Genomic DNA, 24551 nt, shown 5'->3' with positions numbered 1-24551 from the left:
AAAGCTGCTGAATTGCCTCACAATGCTGGAACGAATAATGTGACTTGTCAGTCTTCTACATGAGTCTCAGTTTTTGGTAATGATTAAAGGGGCTCTCTGCTTAAAAAGTGGATCTCCTGCCAGTAATCTTGGAAGGTCTGACTTCAGTCCTTCGATATTGGAAACTTATATGTATAAAAAAAACTTGTGCACATAAAGGGGTGCTTGAGAAAGATTTGTTTTATAGATGGGTGCTCAACATAAAAATGTGAAAACTCATTGTTAAAAGAGAACTATGGAGTAAGTGTTTTTCCCCATAGTTCTCTTTAGGGTCACGGGAGGACATATACTAACCTCCTTCCGTGACCCAAAGCTCAGTATATAGTGAGCTACAGTATACTGAGACCGCCGCAGCCGGGACGGATCCCGACATTACTGTCGAGTTCCACCCAGCTGCGTGAGTGACAGCTGGCTCTGCCTACCTAGAGGCAGAGCCAGCTGTGTCCGCCCCCTCTCCCGTCCGTTCCTCCATTCAGCGCTGGAGGATCGGAGCGGGGAGGGGGAATCCCTGCAGGGAGCCGTGAGTGACAGTCACGGCTCTCTGCAAGGAGATGATCAAGAAGTGAGGGAGCGACGATATGTGTTCGCTCACTTCCCGATCTATTGAGCCGACGTCTGACAGTTTCATTGTCACACGTCGACTCGAACTATGAGGATGGGTGAAAATCACTCACCTCATAGCTGTCCTTTAACACTCCCTTAAAACTCACACTTTACTTGATGCACATCATCAGCATTATTAAATAAAACATTTTAAAATAAAAACGACCTAGTGCTTTTCATTAATACATTAAAATAAAAATCTATTATTTAACACATTTGGCTTAACACACATGGTTTATGGCTATCAGGTGCATTGTGGTTCTTTTACATCATTAGAGACTGAAGGGAGCCCATTGTCAATCTAACAGACCTAATTAGTGACCTAAGTGGATCAGCAGGAAACGGAGCCCGCTTATGTAATGGGCAAATATTGCTGACTCCGTGTACATTTATAATTACAGGCTATACAAATAAGCAAAGTTACTAAAACATTAACACACTTTGATATGGATTATTGACATTTAGCTGATATTTGTAACATTTACAGTATATCTAAAAGTTTGGGAAAGACTTAAAGGCAAAGAAATGATAAATGCGCACACATTAATAAAAAAAAATGCATGGATTTTAAAAATCTTTTGCATTTAAGTCTAAAAAGCTTTGCAACTGTAATCACTGTATGGCGGGTACAATGCTCTGGCTCCTGCAGACTCTTTCTCCCTTCGCTGTCCATAGCAAGGTACGGCCTTTTAGTTATAGTAGAACTTTTTTTAGTTTTGGATAGAGTAAAGGAGTGGTAATGACGGTAACCAGGACAAATAGAGAGGGTGAATCTCTCCCATGGGCACACGGAGAGCAATAAAAACCTGACCGGTGTTCCAGTGTGTTTGCATGCATTTGCGTGCATTTTTGATGCATTCTGTTGCAATCCACAGTATTTTTTCGGACTGCATCGGAACGGACTGCACTGGTGTGAAGAGAGCACCAGAAATTCCATAGGAAAGCATTGTGATGCATTTTGGATGCAGCTGCCAAACTTAAAGGACTGCATCACAACTGCATCTGGTGTGAACTAGCCCTAAGGCTTTGTTCACACCAAGCGCGTTGCAGGAGCATAGCAGTTACAGACCGGAGCAAAACTGCGTCCAATGTATTCCTATGGTATTTTTAGCTCCAGTTCACATCGCAGCGTTCCGATCCAGAGCAGGTAAAAAAACTGCAGCAGGCCCTATTTTACCTGCTCTGGAATGCATGCAAACGCATCAAAACACATGCAAACGCACTGAAAGCCCATTTTAACCTCTTGCCGTCCGCCCGTAGTAGAAAAACGGACGGACGGCACTGCTGCATTGGCAGGTTGCCGTCGCATTTTTTTCTGATTTTTCCTTTTAATATAGTAGAAAAATAAAAACCCCAGTGGTGAATAAATACCACCAAAAGAAAGCTCTATCTGTCCCCAAAAAAGGGTATAAAATTAATTTCAGTAAAGCGCTGCATGACGGAATAAATGTCAGTCAAAGTACCGCAGCGCTGAATACTGAAAAATGGCCTGGATGGGAAGGGGGTTTAACACCGCGGATGTCAACTGGTTAAACAAAAAAAATGGTTTTTGTTTTTTTTACCAAAAACACCCCGGAACGCATCAAAAACGTGGCACAACCCACTGTACTGCGTGTGCAGAAACTCATGCAGATCTGGTCTACATTTGGTGTGAACAAGGCCTAAGGGGTGGGAGGAAATATGAACAGACTACAAGTGCTTTGACATCACCTCACTTGGCAGACAGGACTTGTAGTCTTCAGATCACAGTTTTTGTGAATGGATGACGTGGCTGTGTGGGCAGAATTGATATTTCATAAAATGACAGCAGAAGAACCCTGCGATTTCTGTAATAGAGGACAGGTTTGAGGATGTGACCATGTTTCATGTTACACCCTAAATGTGGATGTAACATGGCTAGAAAAGTCAATCAGCCTTTCAATTGATTTCTGTCACTGTATTGAGATTGTCTTCAATGTGCATCTAAATAACATTGATTGGAACGTCATACCTAAGAGGTGTACAGGTGTAATCTGCCCAGAACACCGCCAAGTGTTTGGAATTGCAGACTAGATATACATTTACAGGAAGAGCTAGCTGCTTGTTGTTTGCACACAATGACAGGTTTGGCCAATAAATGCTTAGACGTGGCCTCTCCAATTACCATATATTGAAGGTAACCTTTCTGCTATTCATCCTCCATGGATGCTCTGCCTCTCCTGTAGGGTTTCATATAGGACTCGACTTCTCTGACTTGTCTCTTACCTGAATCATTCCGTTTTCTAATTACAGAGACTGCTGGCTAAACATTCAATGCTGCTGGCTGCCGTCATGCCTTTTAGCTAAAAGCTTATGCAGACACGGGTTTCAAAAGCTCCGTGCTCTATAATTTTACCGATAAGAAAGTTCTCAAGGTAACAGAAGGATACGAAGCAACGGAGACTGTGTTTACCCCATTTTCCTATCACATGTCACTTATTTTTTTCCGGAGGGACCTGTAATCTTGCAGACCTTTCAGGAAGGTCTTTCCAGGCGGAATTTTTCCTTCACATGTCACTCACCTCATAGTTCTTTAAGGCTTGTTAAACTGCCATATACTACATTTTTGTTTTTGGGTTTAGATTCACTTTAAGCCTCGGAAGCTGCCATTCCAATATGCAATGTTGGTGTTGTGGAGCTTTAAGGTGCCCATACACCTTACAATTATCTGCAGATTTTCTGTGGTCAGATGGAAAAAGTGCAACAGATTGGCCCAGGTGGAGATTCCTCCATCCACACAGTTAAGAGTAGATGGAGGAATCTGTTGCACCTTTTCCATCTGACCACAGAAAATCTGCAGATAATTGTAAGGTGTATGGCCAGCTCAATGCTGGCACACACCTTACAACCATCGTAAGACTTTTGTCTTGCGATGGTTGTAAGGTACTTAAAAAAAGTACGATCTGACTATCTTGGACAGGGAGATCGTACTTATGATGATCGCAAGCTGCGCCCCCCTGAGGGGCGGGCTTCCAATGACCGCAATGCTGAACGGGCAGTGTGCGCTTGCGCACACTGGCCCGTCCGGCTTTTATCTTACGGAGATGCTACACACCCGCCGAACATTGTACGATGCTCGGCGGGTTTTCGAACATGTTCGTAAGTTTAAAGTCGTGCGACCTTACAGTTGCAGAGGTCGCATGGCTTCCACACACCTTACGATTTCCCGCGATTATCGTACGATTATCATAAGGTGTGTGGGCACCCTTACAAGGATCTGTAGTACAACTCTTTTCTACTACGTAAGCAGACACATTGTCAATTATTTTCTAGATTAAATCCTATTTAATGTGTTTGAAAAAGTTAAACAGATTACTCCAGAAGCAACTGATAAAAACAGATGATATGAGAAGAATTGAAGCAATCTGGAAGGGAGGGGAATCTTCATTCAGCACTTTATTGAGCATCTTGGCGTTTTTGCATCTTGAAGTTTTGCCTTGCCTCACAGAGTAAAAACAAAGCATAGCATCATGAGTTGACAAGTAGATTCATTTGGGATTTAATTACTTGCTGGCTGCTTATTCACACACGTGCTTTGTGTGGGTGTGCGAGTGAATGTTGGACTTGTGTCATAAACTAATACAACTGGCTTCAGTCATATTGCAATAATTTGCTCCTTTTGACTTTGGTAGTAGTGAAATTTAGCAAGAACATTACTTTGCTGTACAAGGTATAGTTCCTGGAATCAGTTGAACAGTATAATATTGCTCTGAGTTTAAGCACATATGTTCCGGTAATGTTTACTCGAACATTTATTAAAATGTATTCAGATGGTTTTCCATTAATGAGAAATACCAAGTTCAAAATGATTTTGGATTTTTTTTACAAATAAACCAGCTTAGGTCTGCTAGACCAGTATTCCAATGATGCTTGTCTGTTTGCCCATTGCTAAGAAGAAATGGGGAAAAAAATATATTTGCTAGTTCACTCAACCCAATTGACATAATAGTAGATGTCAGCTCTTGGAGAGTTGGGGAAGTGCCTTATTTTTTTTTACTTTAAAGAGGAACTTTTAAGTCCCCCTTTCACCCAGCAAATTATGTGTTGTCCTACTGCAATCTGCCGCCACACACCAAACCCATGCCACCAACTTCCTTTCCTACATCATCAGAAGCCAGCTATGTCTTCTGGGTTCTTGCAGCCAGCCCCCAGTGATGCGCAACCAGGTCCAGCATTCAGCCTCTGTGTGTCCCTACTTCTTCACCCTACAGGGACATGTGACTGGGATATTCTATGAGGTGGCAGGAGCAGGGACTCTTCATTGTAGGTAAGAATGGAGGCAAGGGGGCATGTTTCAAAAAATGTAAACCCAAAACAAATCTGGGGGTGATGGGGGAAAGTCCTTTTTTGTAGTAAAGGCCCTCTTTAACATGTCACAATATACCTCTGCCTTCAAAATGTGCCTTGTTGAGTGCTTTCTTAAAAGAAGCCTGTGCCGAGAGAAATGTGAAGGCTGCTGTCCATTGCCTTGTGAAAATGCCAGTTGCTTGGCGGTCATGTCAGTGGCTGGTCATTCCTTGTCACTCACCTTCTACAAGTATGCATACAAGTGCTAATTTCAATGTCTGAATACATGCCAGTGATGTGTATTTCTCATTCACAACTTAAGATTGTTTCAGCAACAGAAATAAAGGAGGCCATCATGTTTTGAGGGTGAATATGAAAAAGAGGAACTGCGGGCTTTATTCTTTCTGGTACTTCTTTTGGTAAAAAAAAAACTTCAGCTAAACATGTGGCCAGGAGATAGATTTTCAAGTATTTACATTTCCGTAGCAAACAGAAATCGAGGTTTAAAACAAGCCTTCACTTTACTGTGGCACAATTCATCCTCAAACTTCTCATCACTACAAGTCATTCATGTTTGTTCTCTCAGCTGCTCAGCTCACCCTGCTTCCTCCTTCAGTAGCACCTTACATTTACATTACCAATTAGAAGGTAGGAAGACTGCCAAGTAACTTCTGAGAACTGACTTAAAGTGGTTCTAAACCCTCCCGTTTTTTTGCCTATATCTACTGCTACCAAGCAGTAGATATAGGCAAAAAGTAAAAAAAAAACGATTTAACAGCGCTTAACACTTACCTTGTTTCGGCTGCGCGCTCCCGTCCGAGAAAACGAAACTGCTCCGGTGGCCGCAAAGCATCTTGGGGCGGGCGCATGCACAGTTCGGATTCTCGGCCGGGAGACTAGCAGAGACGCAAGGTAAGTCTATGGACGCGTGCATCCGCATGCAGACACCGCTGGATCGGAAGTGCCTGCTAGCAGAGAGGAGTCAGCGCGGGATCGGAGAGCCGCCGCACCGCTGGAGGGGCAGATGAAAACATGGGGAAAGAAGTAGATCAGATTAAGAGACATCATTTAAGGTAAGTGCTGACATTAACATGGGGGGAGGGCATTTTTTATCCTTTAACGTCACTTTAAGCAACATTTTCAGTCCTTTTTGTCATGAACTTTGAGGATAATTTGCTCCACAGTGATTGAGGTTACAAAGATCAGTAGAGTTAATGTTAAAGCTTATTTGTTGTGTGTCAAGAATGAGTAAATGTTTGAATGCCCCTAGCTCACTTGAATTGGAAGTAAGCCTTAGTCGTTTTGTTGTTATGCTTAGATTGGACAATTTTTAGAACAGTTTGATGATTGTCTGAAACTGTACTACTATTTGTCTTGCCGTGAGTTTTCCATTCCCAGTGTCTCATGGAAAGATTTATTGTTGGCGGACCAATGAGAAGGTAATATGTGGCACCTCAGGACTGCTGTACTGTTCAGACACGATCTAAGGAGCACAGGGAGCATGTCCAGGATAACAAATCTCAAAATAAAAGAGTAGTCTTTGTCATGTAAGTAGTAACTTTTTCAATAGATAAATGTATCTGTATTTTCCTGATTTGTTAAGAGCACACAGGTATAATGTGTAAGTATGAGCTGTGTTAACTGCCAAGAAAGTGAAATTCACTACAAAGGGTTATTCCCCCTTCCCAGGTGAATTTGGCAAAATTGAATTACTCCTTCTAGTCTTGCTCCCTCTGGTCTCCCTACCTGCTATACTTACCTTTCAGCAAACACTCCTTCCCCTGTGCCGGTGTACTATCTGTACGCCGTACTGCTGTGTAGCGCAGCCCTTTTGAATTTAATTTGCAAGCATTTAGTGGTCACCTGACCGTGCTGACCAATGAGAAGTGCTTTTTGCTAAGAAGTGCCTCTCATTGGTCAGTGCAGTCAGGTGACTGAGTGAAATTCAAAATACAGGGCCGTGCTACGTGGCAGTAAGGGGGTGCAGATAGTATACCGGCAGAGGGGAAGGAGCAAGTATAGCGGCGTGAGAGGGCCAGATTGCAGGGGGTAATTCCATTTCCCAAATTCACCTGGGAAAATCCTAAGGTCAAATCAATGCACCTTGGCATAGTCTGTGAATTGATTTTGAAGGAGCAACAGTTCACAAATGGGGTTGTCTCTGTGCCCTATTAATTCAGCAAGCCCCACATATGAATTCTAATGCAGAGGATTACAGGAGTAATCCACAAAAACACTGATGTACTACTTACTTAAAGACAGCTTTTAACTATGAAACTATGAATACATAACTGGATTAAATTGAGGTCTTTTAAATCCACTTCTACTTGCTTGGCTCTGATCTTTTGTTTTTGATATGCTGTTGATATAGGTTTGTATTTTTCTTGCCTGACTTTGGTGTTATGATAAATGGCCATTTTAGATATAAAGAGTGCTTACAGTTATCTACCTGTATATACAACTTCCAGATGTCAGAAGTCAAGTCTGAATGTAGATCATAAACAACATATACATATTTTATCTGCTGGGATCAGTTTGGTGTTTTAAATGTGTCTTGTATGTTTTCTTTCTTCTGTAATTTATTTTTTATGACCAGTGTATGGCATATGGTACTAAAGGCCTGGTTGTGATGAATTGCCCTTCTGCATGCCAGTTCACCTGCAGGGGACATTATCGTTTTTATGTTTTCTACATGAAATAGAAATCCTTTAAAAGATGCCTTGTTTTGAGCCGTGGGTAATCTTGTGTGTGAATGGAAAGTGCAAGCTCTTAGATCTGATTGTCAGCACACTGTAAAACTCTGGAGGTGTGTTATCCCTCTTGCCGTATACCTTTCATCATACAAATGGGCCTTTTTAAATGCCGTCGCTTGTTCTAGATTTCTCTGTCAGGCTTCTTTTGTTGTTGCATTTCCCTTTAGCTATATGATATTAGATTTCAGAGCAGGTATGGTGTGATTCCCCCCCCCTCCACCCCTAATTTCAAAAAAGATATATCATGTAACTTTGACAGTGTCTCATTAAAGTGCAAATATTGCAGAATGAGGCACCCATCCCTGCAAGTCTTCCTCTACTGTTCTACTAAAGCTGAATTATAAGCAAATGCCTACATTTCATAGATTAAATAGATATGTGTACATCCTGCTGGTGTAGGACTTTGTAATTAAGGAGCAGAGCGATATAACACCAGCAGAGTAATCTCATCACAAGAACACTTGAGAAATATAAGGAATCATTAGGTAGGCATTGCTGAGAGCTGATGTTCCTGGACTTTGAAGGCTTTCATTCTGTATTACTCTAATAGGGTTATTCACTAAAGGGTGAAGAGTTTGGAGAAGGCAGGAGACGTGAACAATCTAGGACAACATGGCTGATTTGGAAACATTTTTTCAGCTCACTTTCCAGTTCAGCTATGTTGTCCTACATTGCACACTTCTCTTGCCTTCTCCAAACTCTTCATCCTTTTGTGAATAGACCTGTTCACAAAGCATCCAGTAACGTTGTCCTAGAACATTCTTCAGGGAAGATAACTGAAAGTTCAGCTGATGGCAATCCCACAGTGACCACCGGGACAATGAGCAAGGAACATTCCCTACTGCGGACACCCACAAATAAACCTGACAGAGCATATGACCCTTCCCAACACTATGCAAGATAAAACTTTTGGCTCTGTGCTTTAAAAGCTCATGGAGCGTGCAAATGAATGAGCTGATTAAATTGCATGAATTGTTATCTTGATAAAAATGCATGGCTATTTCTATTTGTCTAAAACAGGGGTGCCCACAATTTTTCGTGTTAAGATCTACTTTTCAAATGAAGAGCTACATGAGATCTACCAACGAAAAAAAACCTCCCTCGCACTCCTTCTCTCTCCTGGTTGTCTCTCCTCGCTCTCTCTCCTGGCTGGCTCTCTTGGCTGTCTCTCCTTGCTCTCTCCCCTCTCTCACCTTGCTGTATTTTGCAAACAGTGTAGTGCAACAGGCTGTGTAAACTAATATTCTTTGCTGTAATACATAGCACTTCAACCACCAGTATCCACCAGAAAGGTGTCAGGGAGCTTGGCTCAGCAGACTCAGGCTAATAGGTAATCATGTGTGCACAGCTAAATAAATATACCAAAATGGAATAAAGGGGCCGCCATTCACACCCTTCGTGATCTACCAGCATCAGCTTTGAGAGCTACTGGTAGATCACGATCTACCTAATGGGCACCCCTGGCCTGAAAGATGGTAGATTCATAGGTACATCATCTAAAAAATGGCAAGAGTAGTGTAACACCTATCCTGTCCCCAGAACATGAATACGAAGTGCTTGTTCACATCATGTGCAGTGAATGGCCATTTTAAGCACCTAACCAATGCCATTCACCACAAGGACACCTAAACAAATGTTTCCTATATGCCCTGTTCACACCACAACACCGCGTTAAGGTGGGTTGCACTGCAAAAAGATCTGAACATGTTGCACTTCTCCACATCTCACCTCATGTCAGTGTAGGTCACCACATCGCAGCTGAACTTTGACTTTTTAATAAAGTTTAAACAAAAGAAAGAAATGAAAGTAAACAGTGCCTTGTATTGTAGTAATGCCAGACACCCCAGTAGCACACAGCAGACACCAGAATGTCCTGTAACATTGGGTGTTTTAGTGCACAGGCTGACGTGAACCGGCCCTAAAATATGTTCATTTTCCTTTAAAACTGATTTGCTTGTATTCTACTTCACATTAATGCAAATTATTTTTAGCACAGCCAACATTTTTTTTAGTGACTACCCTCCTGTGTAATAGTGTCTCTAAATTAGGAGAGCATTTATAAAGCTCTGTGTGAAGTTTTCATGTCATTTACTGTGTGAAGGATAAGTGCTGCACCCGGTGATTTATTAAACAAGGTAAAGGTGATTAGAGAAGGTCATTTTTCACTTAGTACTTTTTTTCAAAAATGAAATGCTTGTTTCGAAGCAATTCTGTGATGGTGGTAGTAGTAATAGTATATGATGGGCAGTAGTTAAAGTGAATCTTTTGCTAAAATGTTGAAAAAGGTGTCCCCTGCACATTACACTTAGCTCTCCCACCTGCCGCACCATTGATCTCTGTTGTATTAAAGAGAAACCGCCACCTGAAGAACTTCAGAATCCAACACTTAGGCCTGGTTCACACCTGTACGTTTTGTAGCGCGTTCAACGCTCTACGAACGCTCTACAAAACGCTCAAACATGAAAATCCCATAGTTTTCTATGGGTATGGCTCACACCTTGCCGTATTTCAGCCCGTCTGAACGCGCTACAAAGCGGCCTACACCTGAAAAGGTACATGAGCTTCTTTGCGGCGTTTTGCGAATCGCGGTAAAAACGCGCGTCATGTGTGAACAGAGCCTTACAGTATTGTCACGTTGTGGTTTCTCCTGCCAGCCCTACATTACAAGAGCACACAGAGATGTAGGGTCAACAACTTGAACCCCTGAGCACAGCAGAGGACTTGAAATTGACACCCCTGGAAGTGTTGGATACTGAAGATCTTACAGACAATTTTGTGTTCAGTACAGCAAAATTGGTGTCATTTGATTTAAGGGAACTTTTCATCAGACTCGACCCTCAAATTGTAAGTAAAAAAAAATTGCTTGCACCTATTCTTTAGTGTAGGAAATGTTTTCGTTTGTGCCCCAGGGACTCTTCAAAACCCAGGCATGTTTCATTTATGTTATAGTCTCAAATGTTGCAAGACAAACTGGAGCTTGCTGCTCTCCCTTGGGCCCTTTGTGCTCTTGGTGCCATTGTGACAGACTCTGTAAGAAGCATATCTGTCGTAATACCTTCTCTACTCTGCTTGATTATCTGCTTGCCAAAAGATGTTTGGACCACTGGTCCATGTATTGTCTTAAAAGGTTCACCTCTCTGACCATGTTTCATATTATACCCATAATTTACACATCACGTCAAACAATTCATTGCCACACAGCTACCTCCTCATGTATCACTTGCCCCTCCCTTTTAGATTGTAAGCAGGCAGGGCAATACTACCCACCATCTTGTCTTGAATTGTATTGTGATTGTAATGTCTTCCTTATATTGCAAAGTGCTGTGCAAACTGTTGGCGCTATATAAATCCTGTATAATAATAATAATACCCATATTCAGGGTGTAACTGTTAACTTGGTCTGACCGAAACTTTGTAGCCTGGGACAATGCAGATAGTTCACACACAAACCCACATGCATTGCATTACCTGATGTTCTTGTATGATGGAGTCTTAAGGTGCCCATACACCTTACGATTATCGCACGATTTTCGTCTGTGATCACATTTTCGTACGATAATTGCACAGTTGATGGAAGTGCACAACCACAATTACTGTACATCCATTTGACTTTTGTCTTTCCAGCAGGCTAGAAAACTTTTATCGAACCGTACGAAATTTGATGGATTTGTGGCGTTTTTGTACGAAAAAAACAAGAACACTGCTCATGTGCAAACAAAAATCCGTTCTGTCAGTCGACGAAGGTCGGCAAGGTGATATTGCTAACGAACGCTAATTGAAACCCACAATGGTCTGTGCATGATGGGGTAGTTGTTTGAAAATCGAACGACAGTTCGATCATCGTATGAAATCAGTCGTACGATAATCGTAAGGTGTATGGGCACCTTTAGGGTCATGGATGGTCCAAATTGCGTAGCAGAAGTCACCTAATGGGAGGACCACCTGCCTGGTAGGGAAATGTGTTCTAAGTAGGAGCTTTAGTTATATAAGTGTATGTCTATCTGAGATGTTTGAGGTTGTTCTGGGGAAGGCCATTTGTCCACTAAAAATAAAGATTTTTACTGGAATGCTTTAACCCTGAGAGTCATACAAAAATGTTTTGTTTTGTGCTTTCTGTCAATGTGTCCTATGCGTTAGTCGTACAGAGCTCTGCTTGCTGCATGCGTCTATTGTTTGGTATCTTATTATTTTGATCCCAATCTAATGAAGCAACCCCTTCAAAACTTTGATAAAAAGCAGCAAACATTACAAATGTACTTAATTGGTTGTTGAAGAACATAAAGAAGAAAAAAAATAACTTCAATTTACCTTCCCTGTGGGCCCCCTTTACAAACTCTGGCTGCCAGCTGAGCAATTGAAATGGATCAGCTCTTTGTAATTTTTAGATTTGTACAAAGCCTCACACAGAGGACATTCTCTGTGGCTAACAACCTCTGGGCTACTCCAGCCTTTGCATGTCTCAGCACGAGCTACCTTTAATAAACCCATTGGGAGCAGCCACTGGTGATTCTTCTAACAGTAGCGAGTACGAGGACAGGCCTACTGCTAGCTGCTCAGGAGGCAGGTCATTATAGCCTTGGGACTTATTTCCAACTCTCGCTGCTTGCCACTATAGCTATACGTCAATAAAAATGTGCACTGCCACTTCAGCATAATGAAAACCGCATTCTTCTACTCTGTAAGTTAGATGGGCAGCAGAATTAAGCAAGCGATGGTATTTCTTTACCCGCCAATGCTCGAGCCGTGCTGCAGAGGAGCAAATTAAACTACTTCTCATTTTGCAGTTGGGTCTCAATATCTGTGTTTGACAGAAGCAGTCTAGTGGTTTTCCGAAGATTATGTATGCTCATGTGTTAGACTTTCATTTCTTTGTTGTCGAAAGGTTTTTTTTGTATTTCACTCTTTCTATACTGGCTGTTCTAGCAGAGGATATTTCGGAGTGCTGCTTGGTTGACAGTGACTTTACAACAAACGTGAATCCTTAGCTATCTGCTATGCACAGAAGCCATATTTTTTGAAGGAGAACTAGAGTGTTTTTAAATAAACAGTTTTCAGTTGCTGAGAGCTCAGCACAAGGATGACCGCATTCGACGCTGGATGAGTATGCTGCTGAGTTTTTTTTTAGTGTTAGGATGTTATGTTAGCTTTATGGTTATTAGCAATTATTTTCCTCCCCCCGCCATGTTGCTTTAAGGACTTAAATGATGCCTCTTGAGCCGATCAGCTTCTTCCTTCTACTTGTATTCAGGAGTCCCTCAAGCACTTCCTTCCACTTGTATTCAGGAGTCCCGCTGGTGCCGTTCTCTGATCCAGCGCAGACTCCTCGGGTCCCACGGTGTCTGTCCAACGTGCGCGCTTACGGCAAAGTGCATTTAGCTCCACTGAGTTTCTCATCTTCTCCCCGCCGAAGATCTCTACTGCGCATGCACCCGCCCCATCATCCTGCTCAGCCACTCCAGAAGCTTCAGATCTTAAGATGGGAGCGAGCGGCGGGGGCACAAGGGAGTTACCTTTTTGGTAACTTTTTTATTTTTTGTAATGTTTTTTTGCATATATCTACGGCGTTCCAAAATTGAGGACTAGCGCCCTGCAGCCTCCCGACACCTCCTACCCTCACGAACCTAAACGGGACAACTTACCCATCGGTACTGCAACCCGCCTGGGACCACCTATCCACAGCCGGACCCCTCCATATCGGGACCTCCTCTCCACAGCCGGACCTCTCCATCTTGGGACCTCCTAAGAGATACTGAGATTACTGCAATAAGAAAAACTCTGTTATCAATAGTAAATTATTGTTTGGGCCTATGAAGTAATAGATCACCCTTAACCAGTATTAAGTGAGGTATACGGCAGATGATGCTGAAACCCCTAACTCTCCGTCCAGTCTGAGAGTGACGCCAGGGGTTTAAGCCTGAATAGCCGTTTCTCTCCCTTTGACGCAGGTTAAGTGCGTTATTGTCCTGCCGCAGCTGAGATCCAAAACCCAGAGGATTAGGGGGTGCGTGACACTTTTAAAGCGTGTCTATTGACTTTTTGGGGTACTTCTGTCGCAGGTTCACAGGCGCACACAATTTTTAACCTTGGCATGTTGAGTATCTATTTACTCGTTGTAACCTCATCTTTTATATCTTCCAAAAACTGGTTTTATATAGTGTTTTGGGGCACTAAATTTAACGTAACTGCATTTTTCACTAAATTGTTGGGTTTGATAATAGGTTGTGCTAATGTCGTGCGGCATAAAAAATGCAACTGCCACCATTTTATTTTATAGGGTCTTGGCTTTCAGAAAATATATAATGTTTGGGGGTTTTAAGTAATTTACAGGCCTAAAATGTAGATTATAACATGGGTGCAAAAAACGGGGAAAAAAAGCCTTTGTCCTTAAGGGGTTAAATCTCATGAACAAATGTTGACCTTTTAAAAACCTTCTATGCTTATAGTTTGTAATAATATATTTTCATAGGGGCCATATTTACTCTCTCTATATATTCAGGTTTCATGGGGGTCATATTTGCTCACTGCATATGCAGATTTTTGTTTTCCATTTAGTAGTGTGACGCTATGGATGCTAGATCTATGCTTGTCTACCAGTGATTTCTTCTATTTGTTTTTTTATGTATATTTTTATTTCTTACTGTATAATACCTTTTATGCTCGGCATTCAGGTCTAAGGCGCATTAATGTATGCATTTGCTCGCAGTGTGTAACATGTTTTTGAAATTGTATTGGTAAATGAAGGCTAAAGGAGAACTATGGGGTAAGTGTTTTTCCCCATAGTTCTCCTCAGGGTCACGGGAGGACATGAACTAGCGTCTTCCCGTGACCCAAAGCTCAGAATCCCTATCCCTGCAGGGAGAATCCCTATCCCTGCAGGGAGCCGTGAGTGACAGTCACAGCTCTCTGCAGGGACAGGATCGAGAAGTGAGCCGAGCGACTGTATGTGTTCGCTCACTTCCCGATCTATTGAGCCGACCTGTGACAGTCTCATTGTCACAGGTCGGCTCGAACTATGAGGTTGAGTGAAAATCATTCACCTCATAGTTCTCCTTTAAGTCAAAACACTCCACACATTACAGGAGTCCACAAGAAAGAAAACACCCTAACACGCATTAATACACTATCATGCGTTTTGCCTAAATATTGAAGGAAGTCGTCCTCTAGAATAAAGACTAGCTAGTTAGCACAAGCGAAAAGAACATAATGTCCTTATAGATAAGTTACTGCATGTGCATATATATGAATGGCCACATTTCATGAATATATGACTATCATCCCTATCCTTTCATTACAACTTGGTGAGTCACTGACCTGAAATAAGTATAAACATACATATGCATGGGGCCCATGATACAATAAGAAGTAAGAATGGATAAGGATGACAGACATGGGGCATGCAATAAAAAAAAAAAAAAAAGTCAGCAGGGGCAGCTTATTTCCTGATGGGTTTCCCAATATCTGAGCTCTGCGTATTAGTTTGTTAATGCTTCATGATACTCGTATGTTAGTGGATTTGCTTTCTCTGTGATCACATGATTCTGTGCTATGGGTGGGATTGGGAGCGCCTGTCTTATAAATTCTTGTGGCAGTTAGTGTTCCTAGAACAAGCAGACCTAATGTTACAAGTTTGCATGAATACATTCCTGGCGTGTTTATAATATGCAAAACATTATTTTTTTCTTTCGCTGTACTTTTCCATTCAAATGATTTTGCGTACACCAAGATGGTGCAATCAGTCTACTGCAGGTGTTCTATCAAAGTTTCTGACTTCTTTTTTGGCGGTGGAATGTGTGACCGGTCACGTGGTCACACATTTTAACATAATCCCGCCTAGTTTTTCAGCGGTGGAATATGTGACCGGCAAAAGGTGAATTTCACCTGTCCAGGGCAGATCGGCATTGCAGATGGTATGTGCAGGAGAACTGATCTGCCCTGAAACAGCTGATCGGTCCGGAAATGCCATTTCTATGCGACTTTGTGACTGCTATCTCACATTCCACAAAGTCAGATAGAAGTGACATTTCAGGACCGATCATCTGTTTCAGGGCAGATCGATGCGATGCCGATCTGCCGTGGAACAGCTGAGAAAGCTCTGCAATTCTTCTCCTTTTGCTGGCCACATATTTCAATGCCAAAAAAGTGGGCGTGATTACGTTAAAATGTGTGACCACGTGACCCATTCCAACCCAGTCACAATCTTTGATAGAAGACAGGCAGGAGGAAGCATTTCCTCAATTGCCTCTCCCACATTGACCAAACTACAGAATTGTAACTTTGTTGCAAGGTAAGGGAATCCAGCAGGGGCTGATCTGCATTCAACAGCTGAGAACTAAACAGATACTAGGATTTGCATGACTGTGTCATCTCAGGCCAACATCTCACTCCAGACAGTAGATAGTGGTCCTGTTAAAGGAGAACTATGAGGTGAGTGCATTTCACTCACCTCATAGTTCTAGCCAACCTGTGACAATGAGACTGTCACAGGTCGGCTTAGTAGATCGGGAGGTTGAGCGAACACATACCGGCGTTTGCTCACAGCTCGATCCTGTCACTGCTCTCTGCCTAGAACACCAGATTAAAGCAGACCTAACGTTACAAGTTACAGACCTAACGTTACAGACCTAACGTTACAGACCTAACGTTACAGACCTAACGTTACAAGCTCTCTGCCGTGACAGGGCAGGGGCTGGATTTCCCCCTCCCCGCTCCGATCCGCCAGTGCTGACTGGCGGAACGGACGGGGAGGGGGCGGGTACAGCTGGCTCTGCCTCTAGATAGGTAGAGCCAGCTGTCACTCACGCAGCTGGGCGGATCCAGACATAATTGTCGGGATCCGCTTCAGCTGCGGCGCCTCAGTATACTGTTAGCTACAGCTCGCGGTATACTGAGACTAGGGCGATGGGAGGACGCTAGTTTGTGCCCTCCCGTTACCCTAAGGAGAACTATGGGGAAAAGCCTTTACCCCATAGTTCTCCTTTAAGGCCTCAAAAAAGATGGTGCCTTCCTTCTGGAGTGAAAAGCAAACAAAAGCATTGTCAGGGGAAGTTCTGTGATCTCTGTGAGAGGTAATAAATACCTGAATGTGTTATACCTAAACACATTATTTAGGAGCGTGCACTTAACATGACAAAATATATGTCTGATGCTAGGACGGTATAACATCAGCAAGGTGATTTTAGTCAATAGCTTTGCTTGGATGAAAAATAGAAGCCTTTCAAAGACATATACCTTCCAACTGTCCCTCTTTGGAACCAAATCCCTCTGTCCAAATGTATTATTTAAAGCTCAACTCCAGGATCACACACACACACACACACACACACACACACACACACACACACACTATATAAGGGGGAATTTATCAAAACTAGAGCAGACAAAATCTGGAGCAGATTTGCACTGCAACCAATTAGCTTCTATCTCTCATTTTCAAATCTTACCTGAGCAAACTGAAGAGAGATGTTGATTGGTTTCTGTGGGCAACTGCTCCAGATTTTCTCTGCTCCAGTGTTGATGGATTCCCCCCCATTGTATCTCTGCTCTGCAATTCTGACCACCTTGTCAGTATTGTTATCAGTAGCTTGTAGCGCGGTATACAGCTCACTTGAGTCTTGTCTGACGTCATTCCTAATCTTGGTCACTATTGAAATTTCCTGTGCACCTGTAGAAGGTTCTTGCCCACCGTCACATGATATCCTGAACCTTTATGTCCCATGCCTCTTTGTGACCTCTGTAGTTTCAGGGCTGGCCATGGGCATCACTGTTGGTGGTTCTGGCCGTTGCTGTGGGCAGTAAATGGGGCACATTTTAGCTCCGTTATAACTGCCCATAGCTCAATACTGCTACATTGTGCAATGGTGGGTCTCAGGGGGGTGGGCCTTAAGTAGGCATGGCTGGGTGAATGGGTGCAATTGAATGGTAATTGCGAGCCATTCAATCTTGTCCAGTATCAGCGTTGGGAGCGTGTTGACCTTTGTAGTCTCAAGGACTGCAGAGGGGAGTCTGATCATCTCCGCTCCCGCAGGAAATGTCTGTGCGACGCTCAGTGTTGCACACCTGGAAATAAGCCTGTCACAGAGGGGCAGAAGTTAGATTTAATATTTAACTTTTGGGAATCTGGTGACATCCGAGCAAAATGGGATCATGAAAAGCAAAAAAAACGGGTATTTAAGAAAGCATTTATTTGTGCGAAAAGAGTTCTGCTTAAACTATCAACAGTGCTTTACTGCACTAAAACTTTTATCTATCCTTTAAGTTATTCCATTTGTTATTTTAAAAAGCCCAAATGAAGGAAAAGTAGTGATGGAAAGAAGCTATTTTGAGTAAACCAATCATTTTTTGTGCATTAATACTCATGTTGTGTTACTGTATGCATGGTGGGGGAATGTCCTGTGCCTAAATATTTCATGCTGTAATGTGTCCCTCTTTCCCATCTAACCAAATTGGGAGGTATGAAGGAAGATTGGGTTTCTTTTATAGATGGCCATAGACTGGTAGATTCAACTCTTTGTTGTGTATGTTTTTAAAGTACAAGTTTTATAGCATTTTCTGTTGCTATGTGGGTTAAACAAGCTAAGCCTGTCCTTTGAAAAGTAGAGGTCACCTACCCTCATTATGGGCACTGGCTCATGTTAATCACTTCTGCAAAAAGCCGTTAAACCACTTTTGTGCCGAAGGATTGTAGTTACTTTATTACAGATAACGCTGCAATAAACAGTGTGCAGACTTTTCACCTAGAATTCCACGGATGTCACAAACTAGCTTTCTTTCACATTTAGAGCTACTTACCAGAGCAGAAAACAAACGACAATTACCTTATGTAAAAGCAGTCACCAGAGGTGCGTTCTGGTTATAATGGAATTCAGAGAATTGTCTATTTGATTTTAATCAGCCTGGAAATTGAGTTTTAAGAAGCCAGTTGGATATCTTCTGTCACGCTGTTAAATTTAATTTAAAGGGGTTTCCTGCTATACCTGAAGAATTTTCCCAACCGCTTTTGGCCATTTTGTTAGTTGCAAAAATAAAGCTGCCGGTTTTGATTATTCAATGAAAAAAGTGAAAGGAGAATTGTGCAAAGTTCAGTCTCCATGGCAGCCAATTATAAACCATCTTGTACTAACCTGACTTTAGTAAAGTGGATGCTGATTGGTTGGTGTGGGTTACTGTGCACCAAAACATAGTTCTTTTGCTAAGAATGTATGTCATAGAAAAAGAGTTACCAGCCCACACCAGGACATACAGTATTTGGAAATAGAGCTCTTACATATTGGAGTCCAGGTTCCAAAATCCTGAATTCAGACACATGCAGAAAATACCACTCAGCATCCCATGCCTATGTATCGACAAGAGCCATGGCTGTTTAAAGTCTAAGCTAATTAAAATAAGCATTTCCAAACATGAGTAACAAACTTAAAGTGACATTAAACCCTCAGATTTTTTAACATAAAACAATACTGTAATGTGTGCCTTACTGTAATCCATGGTAGTTTCCCTTCTCTTTGCTGCTCTTCCTTTTAAATCTGTATCTGTTCTCAGGCTGGGGGAGAACTTCTGTTTTGCAGCAGACTGCCTTGTCTCAGGAATGGATACACAGTGTCTGTTTATAGGTTTGTATAGGTTTGTAACCCGAGCCAGCACTACAGCAAGAGGCCCTGAGCTGAAAAGGGAAGTTCTCCCCCAGCATGAGAAGAGATGAGGATTTAAAAGGAAGAGCAGCAAAGAGAAGGGAAACAACCATGGATTACAGTAAGGCGCACATTACAGTATTGGTTTATGTTAAAAAATCTGAGGGTTTAATGTCACTTTAAAGAAGAACGCCAGAAAAACTTTTTCTTAACCCTTGCAGTGAGGTTTTTTTTTTTTTAGTTCTTCTTTAATGCTACTAAAAACCTATTTCTATTTTAATCTGCAGATTTTATACAACTTCCAAAATAGTCCTTCTATAACTCTCTTGAAACCAGCAACAGTACTCTGTCACACTCTACTCAGAATTTCCATCTCCCTGTTCATGTGAAAGGCTAATTGTTTTTTTTCCTAGAAGTTTTTACAAAGCTTGAATTAACATTAAAGGCATTCCCTGCAGTATGAGGTTAATCATTTAGTAAGATACTTCAAAGGCTCATGAGCTGGAGTGCAATCTCAATACAAACTAGTAGTCCATCACTGGAGCCATTTTTAAAAATGTATTTGATTGTTTATCCGATTAACCGATTAATCGAACTTAATAATCGGCTAACTAATCGATTTCGAAAATAATCGTTAGCTGCAGCTCTACATATAATGTTGTGGCCTAGGTCTGTATTTGAACAACACTTATTCCAATCAGGTGGTTTTAGTAAAGGCAGACCTTAGTATTCAGTTTCAGGGCTCATTCAGATCTATGTTTTTGGTGAGCATTTTACCATTTAGGAAGTCAGACATGGCCATTTGTTTTTTTTACATTGATCTGAGGTGCGTTTGGCCATTTGTTCCAAGTCTCCTACATGCAGCTTTGAATGCGTCCTCCGTAGGGTGCAGTGATAGTAGCCAACCTACGTGTATGTATATGTGTGTGTGTGTGTATGTATGTATATATATATATGTATGTTCACCTGGAGGTGATTTTTTTTTAATGCTTTCCAAGAATGGAGTTTCACTTTAAAGCACATCTTTGACAAATGTTATCCTAAAGAGACTTAGTTTGTGTCAGGATTTGTTCCAGTCATATTGGTACGGATGGATTCTTGAGTGTTGACTACAAACCTAGAGGGTAACACAGCATGCAGCATTTTTTAAGCCACAATACAGATTAGTGTGAACTTTCATGGAAATTAATTTTTGTTCTCATTTTTAAATACTATATTCTGTTCTTAAATAATGCTTCAGCTTACAGTAATGGTCAAAGTAAAACTTTCTGCTAACGTCATTTCCATCTTGTGCTTTCAGGAGATGTGGTGGATGTATATCAGAGGGAGTTCCTGGCCCTCAGGGATCGTCTTCATGCTGCTGAACAGGAGAACCTAAAGCGCTCCAAGGAACTGAACCTGGTCCTGGATGAAATAAAGAGGGCCATATCCGAAAAACAAGCCTTACGAGACATCAACCGCACATGGAGCAGCTTATCTGGTGAGACATTTTCTAGAACTGAGCAAACTCTTTATGGCAGACTGCCCTTAACTGTCAGTGCCTGGTGTGATTCATGTAGACATGACCTGTGTCTTCAGCTCTGACTGTGCCGGTTATGTCAGGCGCAGGAAAAATGGTATTTGGCTTTATTTTCTATATCGTAATCTTATGTTCTATTCTGCTTTATGACTTCTTTTTAACAAAGCTGACAGTTTTGCAATTACTATTCCATATGATATAGGAGCCCGTGCAACTGCTCTGGATAATGAGGGCACCACAGAAGGACTTGGCTATCAAAAGTAGCTTTTTTTTTTTTTTAAACCTTGGACTATGAAAATTCAAAATCTTTTATTTGCTGGACAGAATTGTGGTTGTGCTGTTAATAATGTCAAGGTTTTGTGTGCATAAAGAAAACTGACTGTACAGTATTTAACACATATTTAACCCATTGGTTAAATATGCTAGCAGTAGATATATGCAAAAAAACGGGAGGGTTTAAATATCCTTTAAGCCTAACTCTGGGCAAAACAGTTTTTTATAGTTTTGTAAAGATTTGGGAAGAGGAAGAATAAATACTTTGAACAGTATTAATAACCTGATGGTATTATGAACATGACAGTGGTTCTAATTCTTTCCCATTTTACAGGGGGAAAAAAGTGTTTTGCATTTTGTCCCCACTGGAGAATTTTGCCACATCATGTTGTAGGGACAGACAGTGAGGGGGGAAACCCACAAATATAAACCAGATAAAGGTTTTTTTATCCCCTTTCCGTTTTTGTAGGAGCAAATTTTTTAGGTAATGATGAGGATGTTGAATAATGTGCATGTTTTTATTGCTATTTTTTGTGGCCCTTGATTTTCAACTGTGTCTGTTTTTCAGTTGGCAAACAATAAAACCATGTCTGAACCAATTAAATCCTGAGTGCCATTTTAGAATGGCACAGGAACAGCTATTTGTCCCAGTGCTAATTTAAAAAGGCACCTAGAATCAGCAGCTTCTGCAGGTCCCTTCTGGCATGTGCTACAGTAATATATGAAGTTCCACTCCTAATGGCATACACCGTGAAATAAGTGGGTATTCGTAGTTCCTCACCTTGAGGAGAAACCCCTTCAAGGTCCTGAAATGTCAGTATGCTTTTAACGGGTGTTGCGCTGTCTCCACAATAAATCTGTGGTACCCATTTATTTGGTGTGATATAGTATTCTCCAATCGCTTTACTTTGTCTACTTGCTTTTTCCATCATGATGCAGCCCGGCCTCTGAAATGCATTATATTTCAATGAACGGGTTCCTGAGGCTGAGCTGTGTTTTGTTGGAATAAGTCTATCACCTTAAAGCATAGTTATCGCATGTGACTTTATTAGTGGCTCTTTTGACTCAGTTGATTGAAGGGGTTATAAAAGGTTTAACTGCTACCAGTTAGGGCTGGGGTGTTGGACACAAACACATTTTTTGCTTTCTGATTTCAAGGGAAAAACTGCTTTGAATGGAGTAGTCTAATCTTTCTGTTTTAATCTTTTAGTTTTTTATGGCAATGTGATTCTCAATATCTTCAGTCAAATGAAAATAATAACAAAAGTGTGCATGTACCTTGAACGTAATGAATATAAAAATGTGCACTATTGAAGTGACAGAGTGAAGAAGTGTATGTTGGTACAGTGGCGGAGAGGGAAGTGCGCATAGGTGCAGTGATGGAGATAAAAGAATTGTCTGTTGGTGCAGTAGCAGAAGTGAAGCAGTGTTCATTATTTCATTGGCGGAGAGTCAAAAACATTGCGTTAGTCCAGTGTCGGCAAGTGTGAAGGAGCATGTTGGTGTAAAGGCAAAGTGTGGGGTGATGCACGTTGGTGCAGTGGCAGAGAGTGGGGTGATGCGTGTCTGTGCAGTGTAGAATTGTGTTGTGCGCAATGGTGCATTGGTGGGGAGTTGGGTTGTGCATGTTGGCTCAGTTGTAGTGAGGGCAAAAGTGCGTGCTTGTGTAGTGGCAGTGAATACAGGGATTGGCAGTGAGTGCAGAACTGCACGTTGGTGCAGTGATAGTGAGTAGGGTAGTGTGCAGGGTAGTGTGCTTCTGTGCAGTGGAAGAGTGTGGCAAAGTGGCTGTGTGTCCAGTGATGGCAAGTCGTCTGTAGCGGTGCAGTGTGGGGAGCAGAGCCTTGCATTCCTGTTCAAAGGAAGCAAGTGGGGCCATGTGCGTTTGTGCGAGAGATAGTAATAGTTGTCAATTGGTTTTGTAGGCATGGCCTCCGCTGAATGTTAACTCTGGGTAAGGCCCTTGAGCTCACCTTCTAGTGACTGCCCCAGTCAAGAATATTTGTTCAGGTTAGTGACTCTGTATATGGAAACCAAAGGCTCAGCATAAGACCCAGGCAACTAGCATTTTTCAAAGGAGAGGTTCGTAAAGGCAACCTGAATGTTTCTTATGGCAAGTACCCTTTAAATGGCCTGTTTCCGTATTACAGTTCCATTGCAAGGAAAAACTAAAAATTCTCAAAGCAGACTAACAAAAATACCAGTGCACTAATGGAAGCTCATTTGTATTTCATTTGTATTTCACCTTCTGTGTCCCTTTAAATAGATTCTTCTAACCTCTCCCCCTGAGTAAATTGCTTAGTACATACTAGGGTTTTTAAGGAGAAAACATGTTTTCTCCAAGCTAAATTGAACTAATGATTCTTTTTCAATCCGCGGGCCAAACCTCATCAATCAGGGGGCTGCATCAAATGAGTTCAGTCGTCTGCACAGTGTGCTCTGTGTTAAATCCTTATCAGGCTTTTTAACGTTAATTTAGAAATCACAATCTCAAAATAAATTTACCTTGTCTGCTTGTTGGATGTTTTTCTTTAAGATGAAACCAAGTTGAAACTGTGGAACATCACAAACAAGAATGTATTACATCTACCGACCATTTTCCATCACCTTCCCCACCTGCTATCAAAGGAGAACAGCTTGCAGCCAGCAATACACGTGGGTCAAGGTCGTACGGGAGGTAAGTTTTGTTTGTGATTCTTTCTTGGTATGTTTGGTCACACCAGAGGCGGTTCATGGTGTTAAGCTGGTGTTGTATGTTAGGTCTACTTTTTGATAAGTCAGGGGTAGATAGACTGATATAAATTTCAGGACAAGAAGAGTATAACCTAGTAGCCATTAGGAAAGGTTTACCCACCAGGGATTATGTGCATCCATTATCAACAGAAGAACATTCAAAAACTTTAGGCAGCTTTAGTTCTTGGGTTATGTTGAATGCGTAGCCATAAACATACCCAAAGTCCATACATGGTGGTCGGTTCTTGCCCACTTGCCCTACCCATGAGTGTTGTCTTATCTCTTCACAGGCAAGGAAAACCTATGGCTACTATGTAAAAGTGTTTTGGTAACCTAGTAAACATTTTTATGCTACCAATGTTGCAAGGTTGTCTGGAGCATTTATTTGTTCTCCACAAATGGGATGATAGCTCTGCAAAATTGACGGAACTATAGATATCAAACCGGCAAAGATACATTGTCTGTGAATATGGACAATAGACAACCTTTGAAACCATGTGCTCATACCTTACACATGTCCATATAATTGTAAATTGTTAAAGAAGTATCGGGAGAATAAAACATACTGTCCCCGCAGCTTAGAACTGGCGTGGGACAGCTCTATAACGAGAGCTGAGCAATCATGTAAGTCAGCTCACTGACTCTTCTCCCTGCGGAGGGTAGTGATTGTCAGTCACGGTTTCCAGAAGGGATTCCCCCTAA

At 41.8% G+C, this 24551-nt stretch overlaps 1 protein-coding gene across 1 annotated transcript in view; it reads left to right on the top strand.

The window, feature by feature from the left end:
• Positions 1-24551, top strand: part of MGAT4B (mannosyl (alpha-1,3-)-glycoprotein beta-1,4-N-acetylglucosaminyltransferase, isozyme B) — a 354359-nt gene that overhangs the window by 183637 nt on the left and 146171 nt on the right. Inside the window, exons 2-3 of the mRNA XM_018554441.1 lie at positions 20625-20804; positions 23653-23793. Coding sequence (XP_018409943.1) covers positions 20625-20804; positions 23653-23793 — 321 coding nt within the window. The remainder of the gene's footprint in view (positions 1-20624; positions 20805-23652; positions 23794-24551) is intronic.

This window comes from Nanorana parkeri, unplaced genomic scaffold (genome assembly GCF_000935625.1).
Source record: "Nanorana parkeri isolate BGI_ZX_2015 unplaced genomic scaffold, ASM93562v1 scaffold158, whole genome shotgun sequence".
In the NCBI taxonomy this organism is placed as follows: Eukaryota; Metazoa; Chordata; class Amphibia; order Anura; family Dicroglossidae; genus Nanorana; species Nanorana parkeri.
The sequence above is the reverse complement of the archived record's forward strand: the minus strand, read 5'-3'. Positions and strand labels throughout refer to the sequence as shown.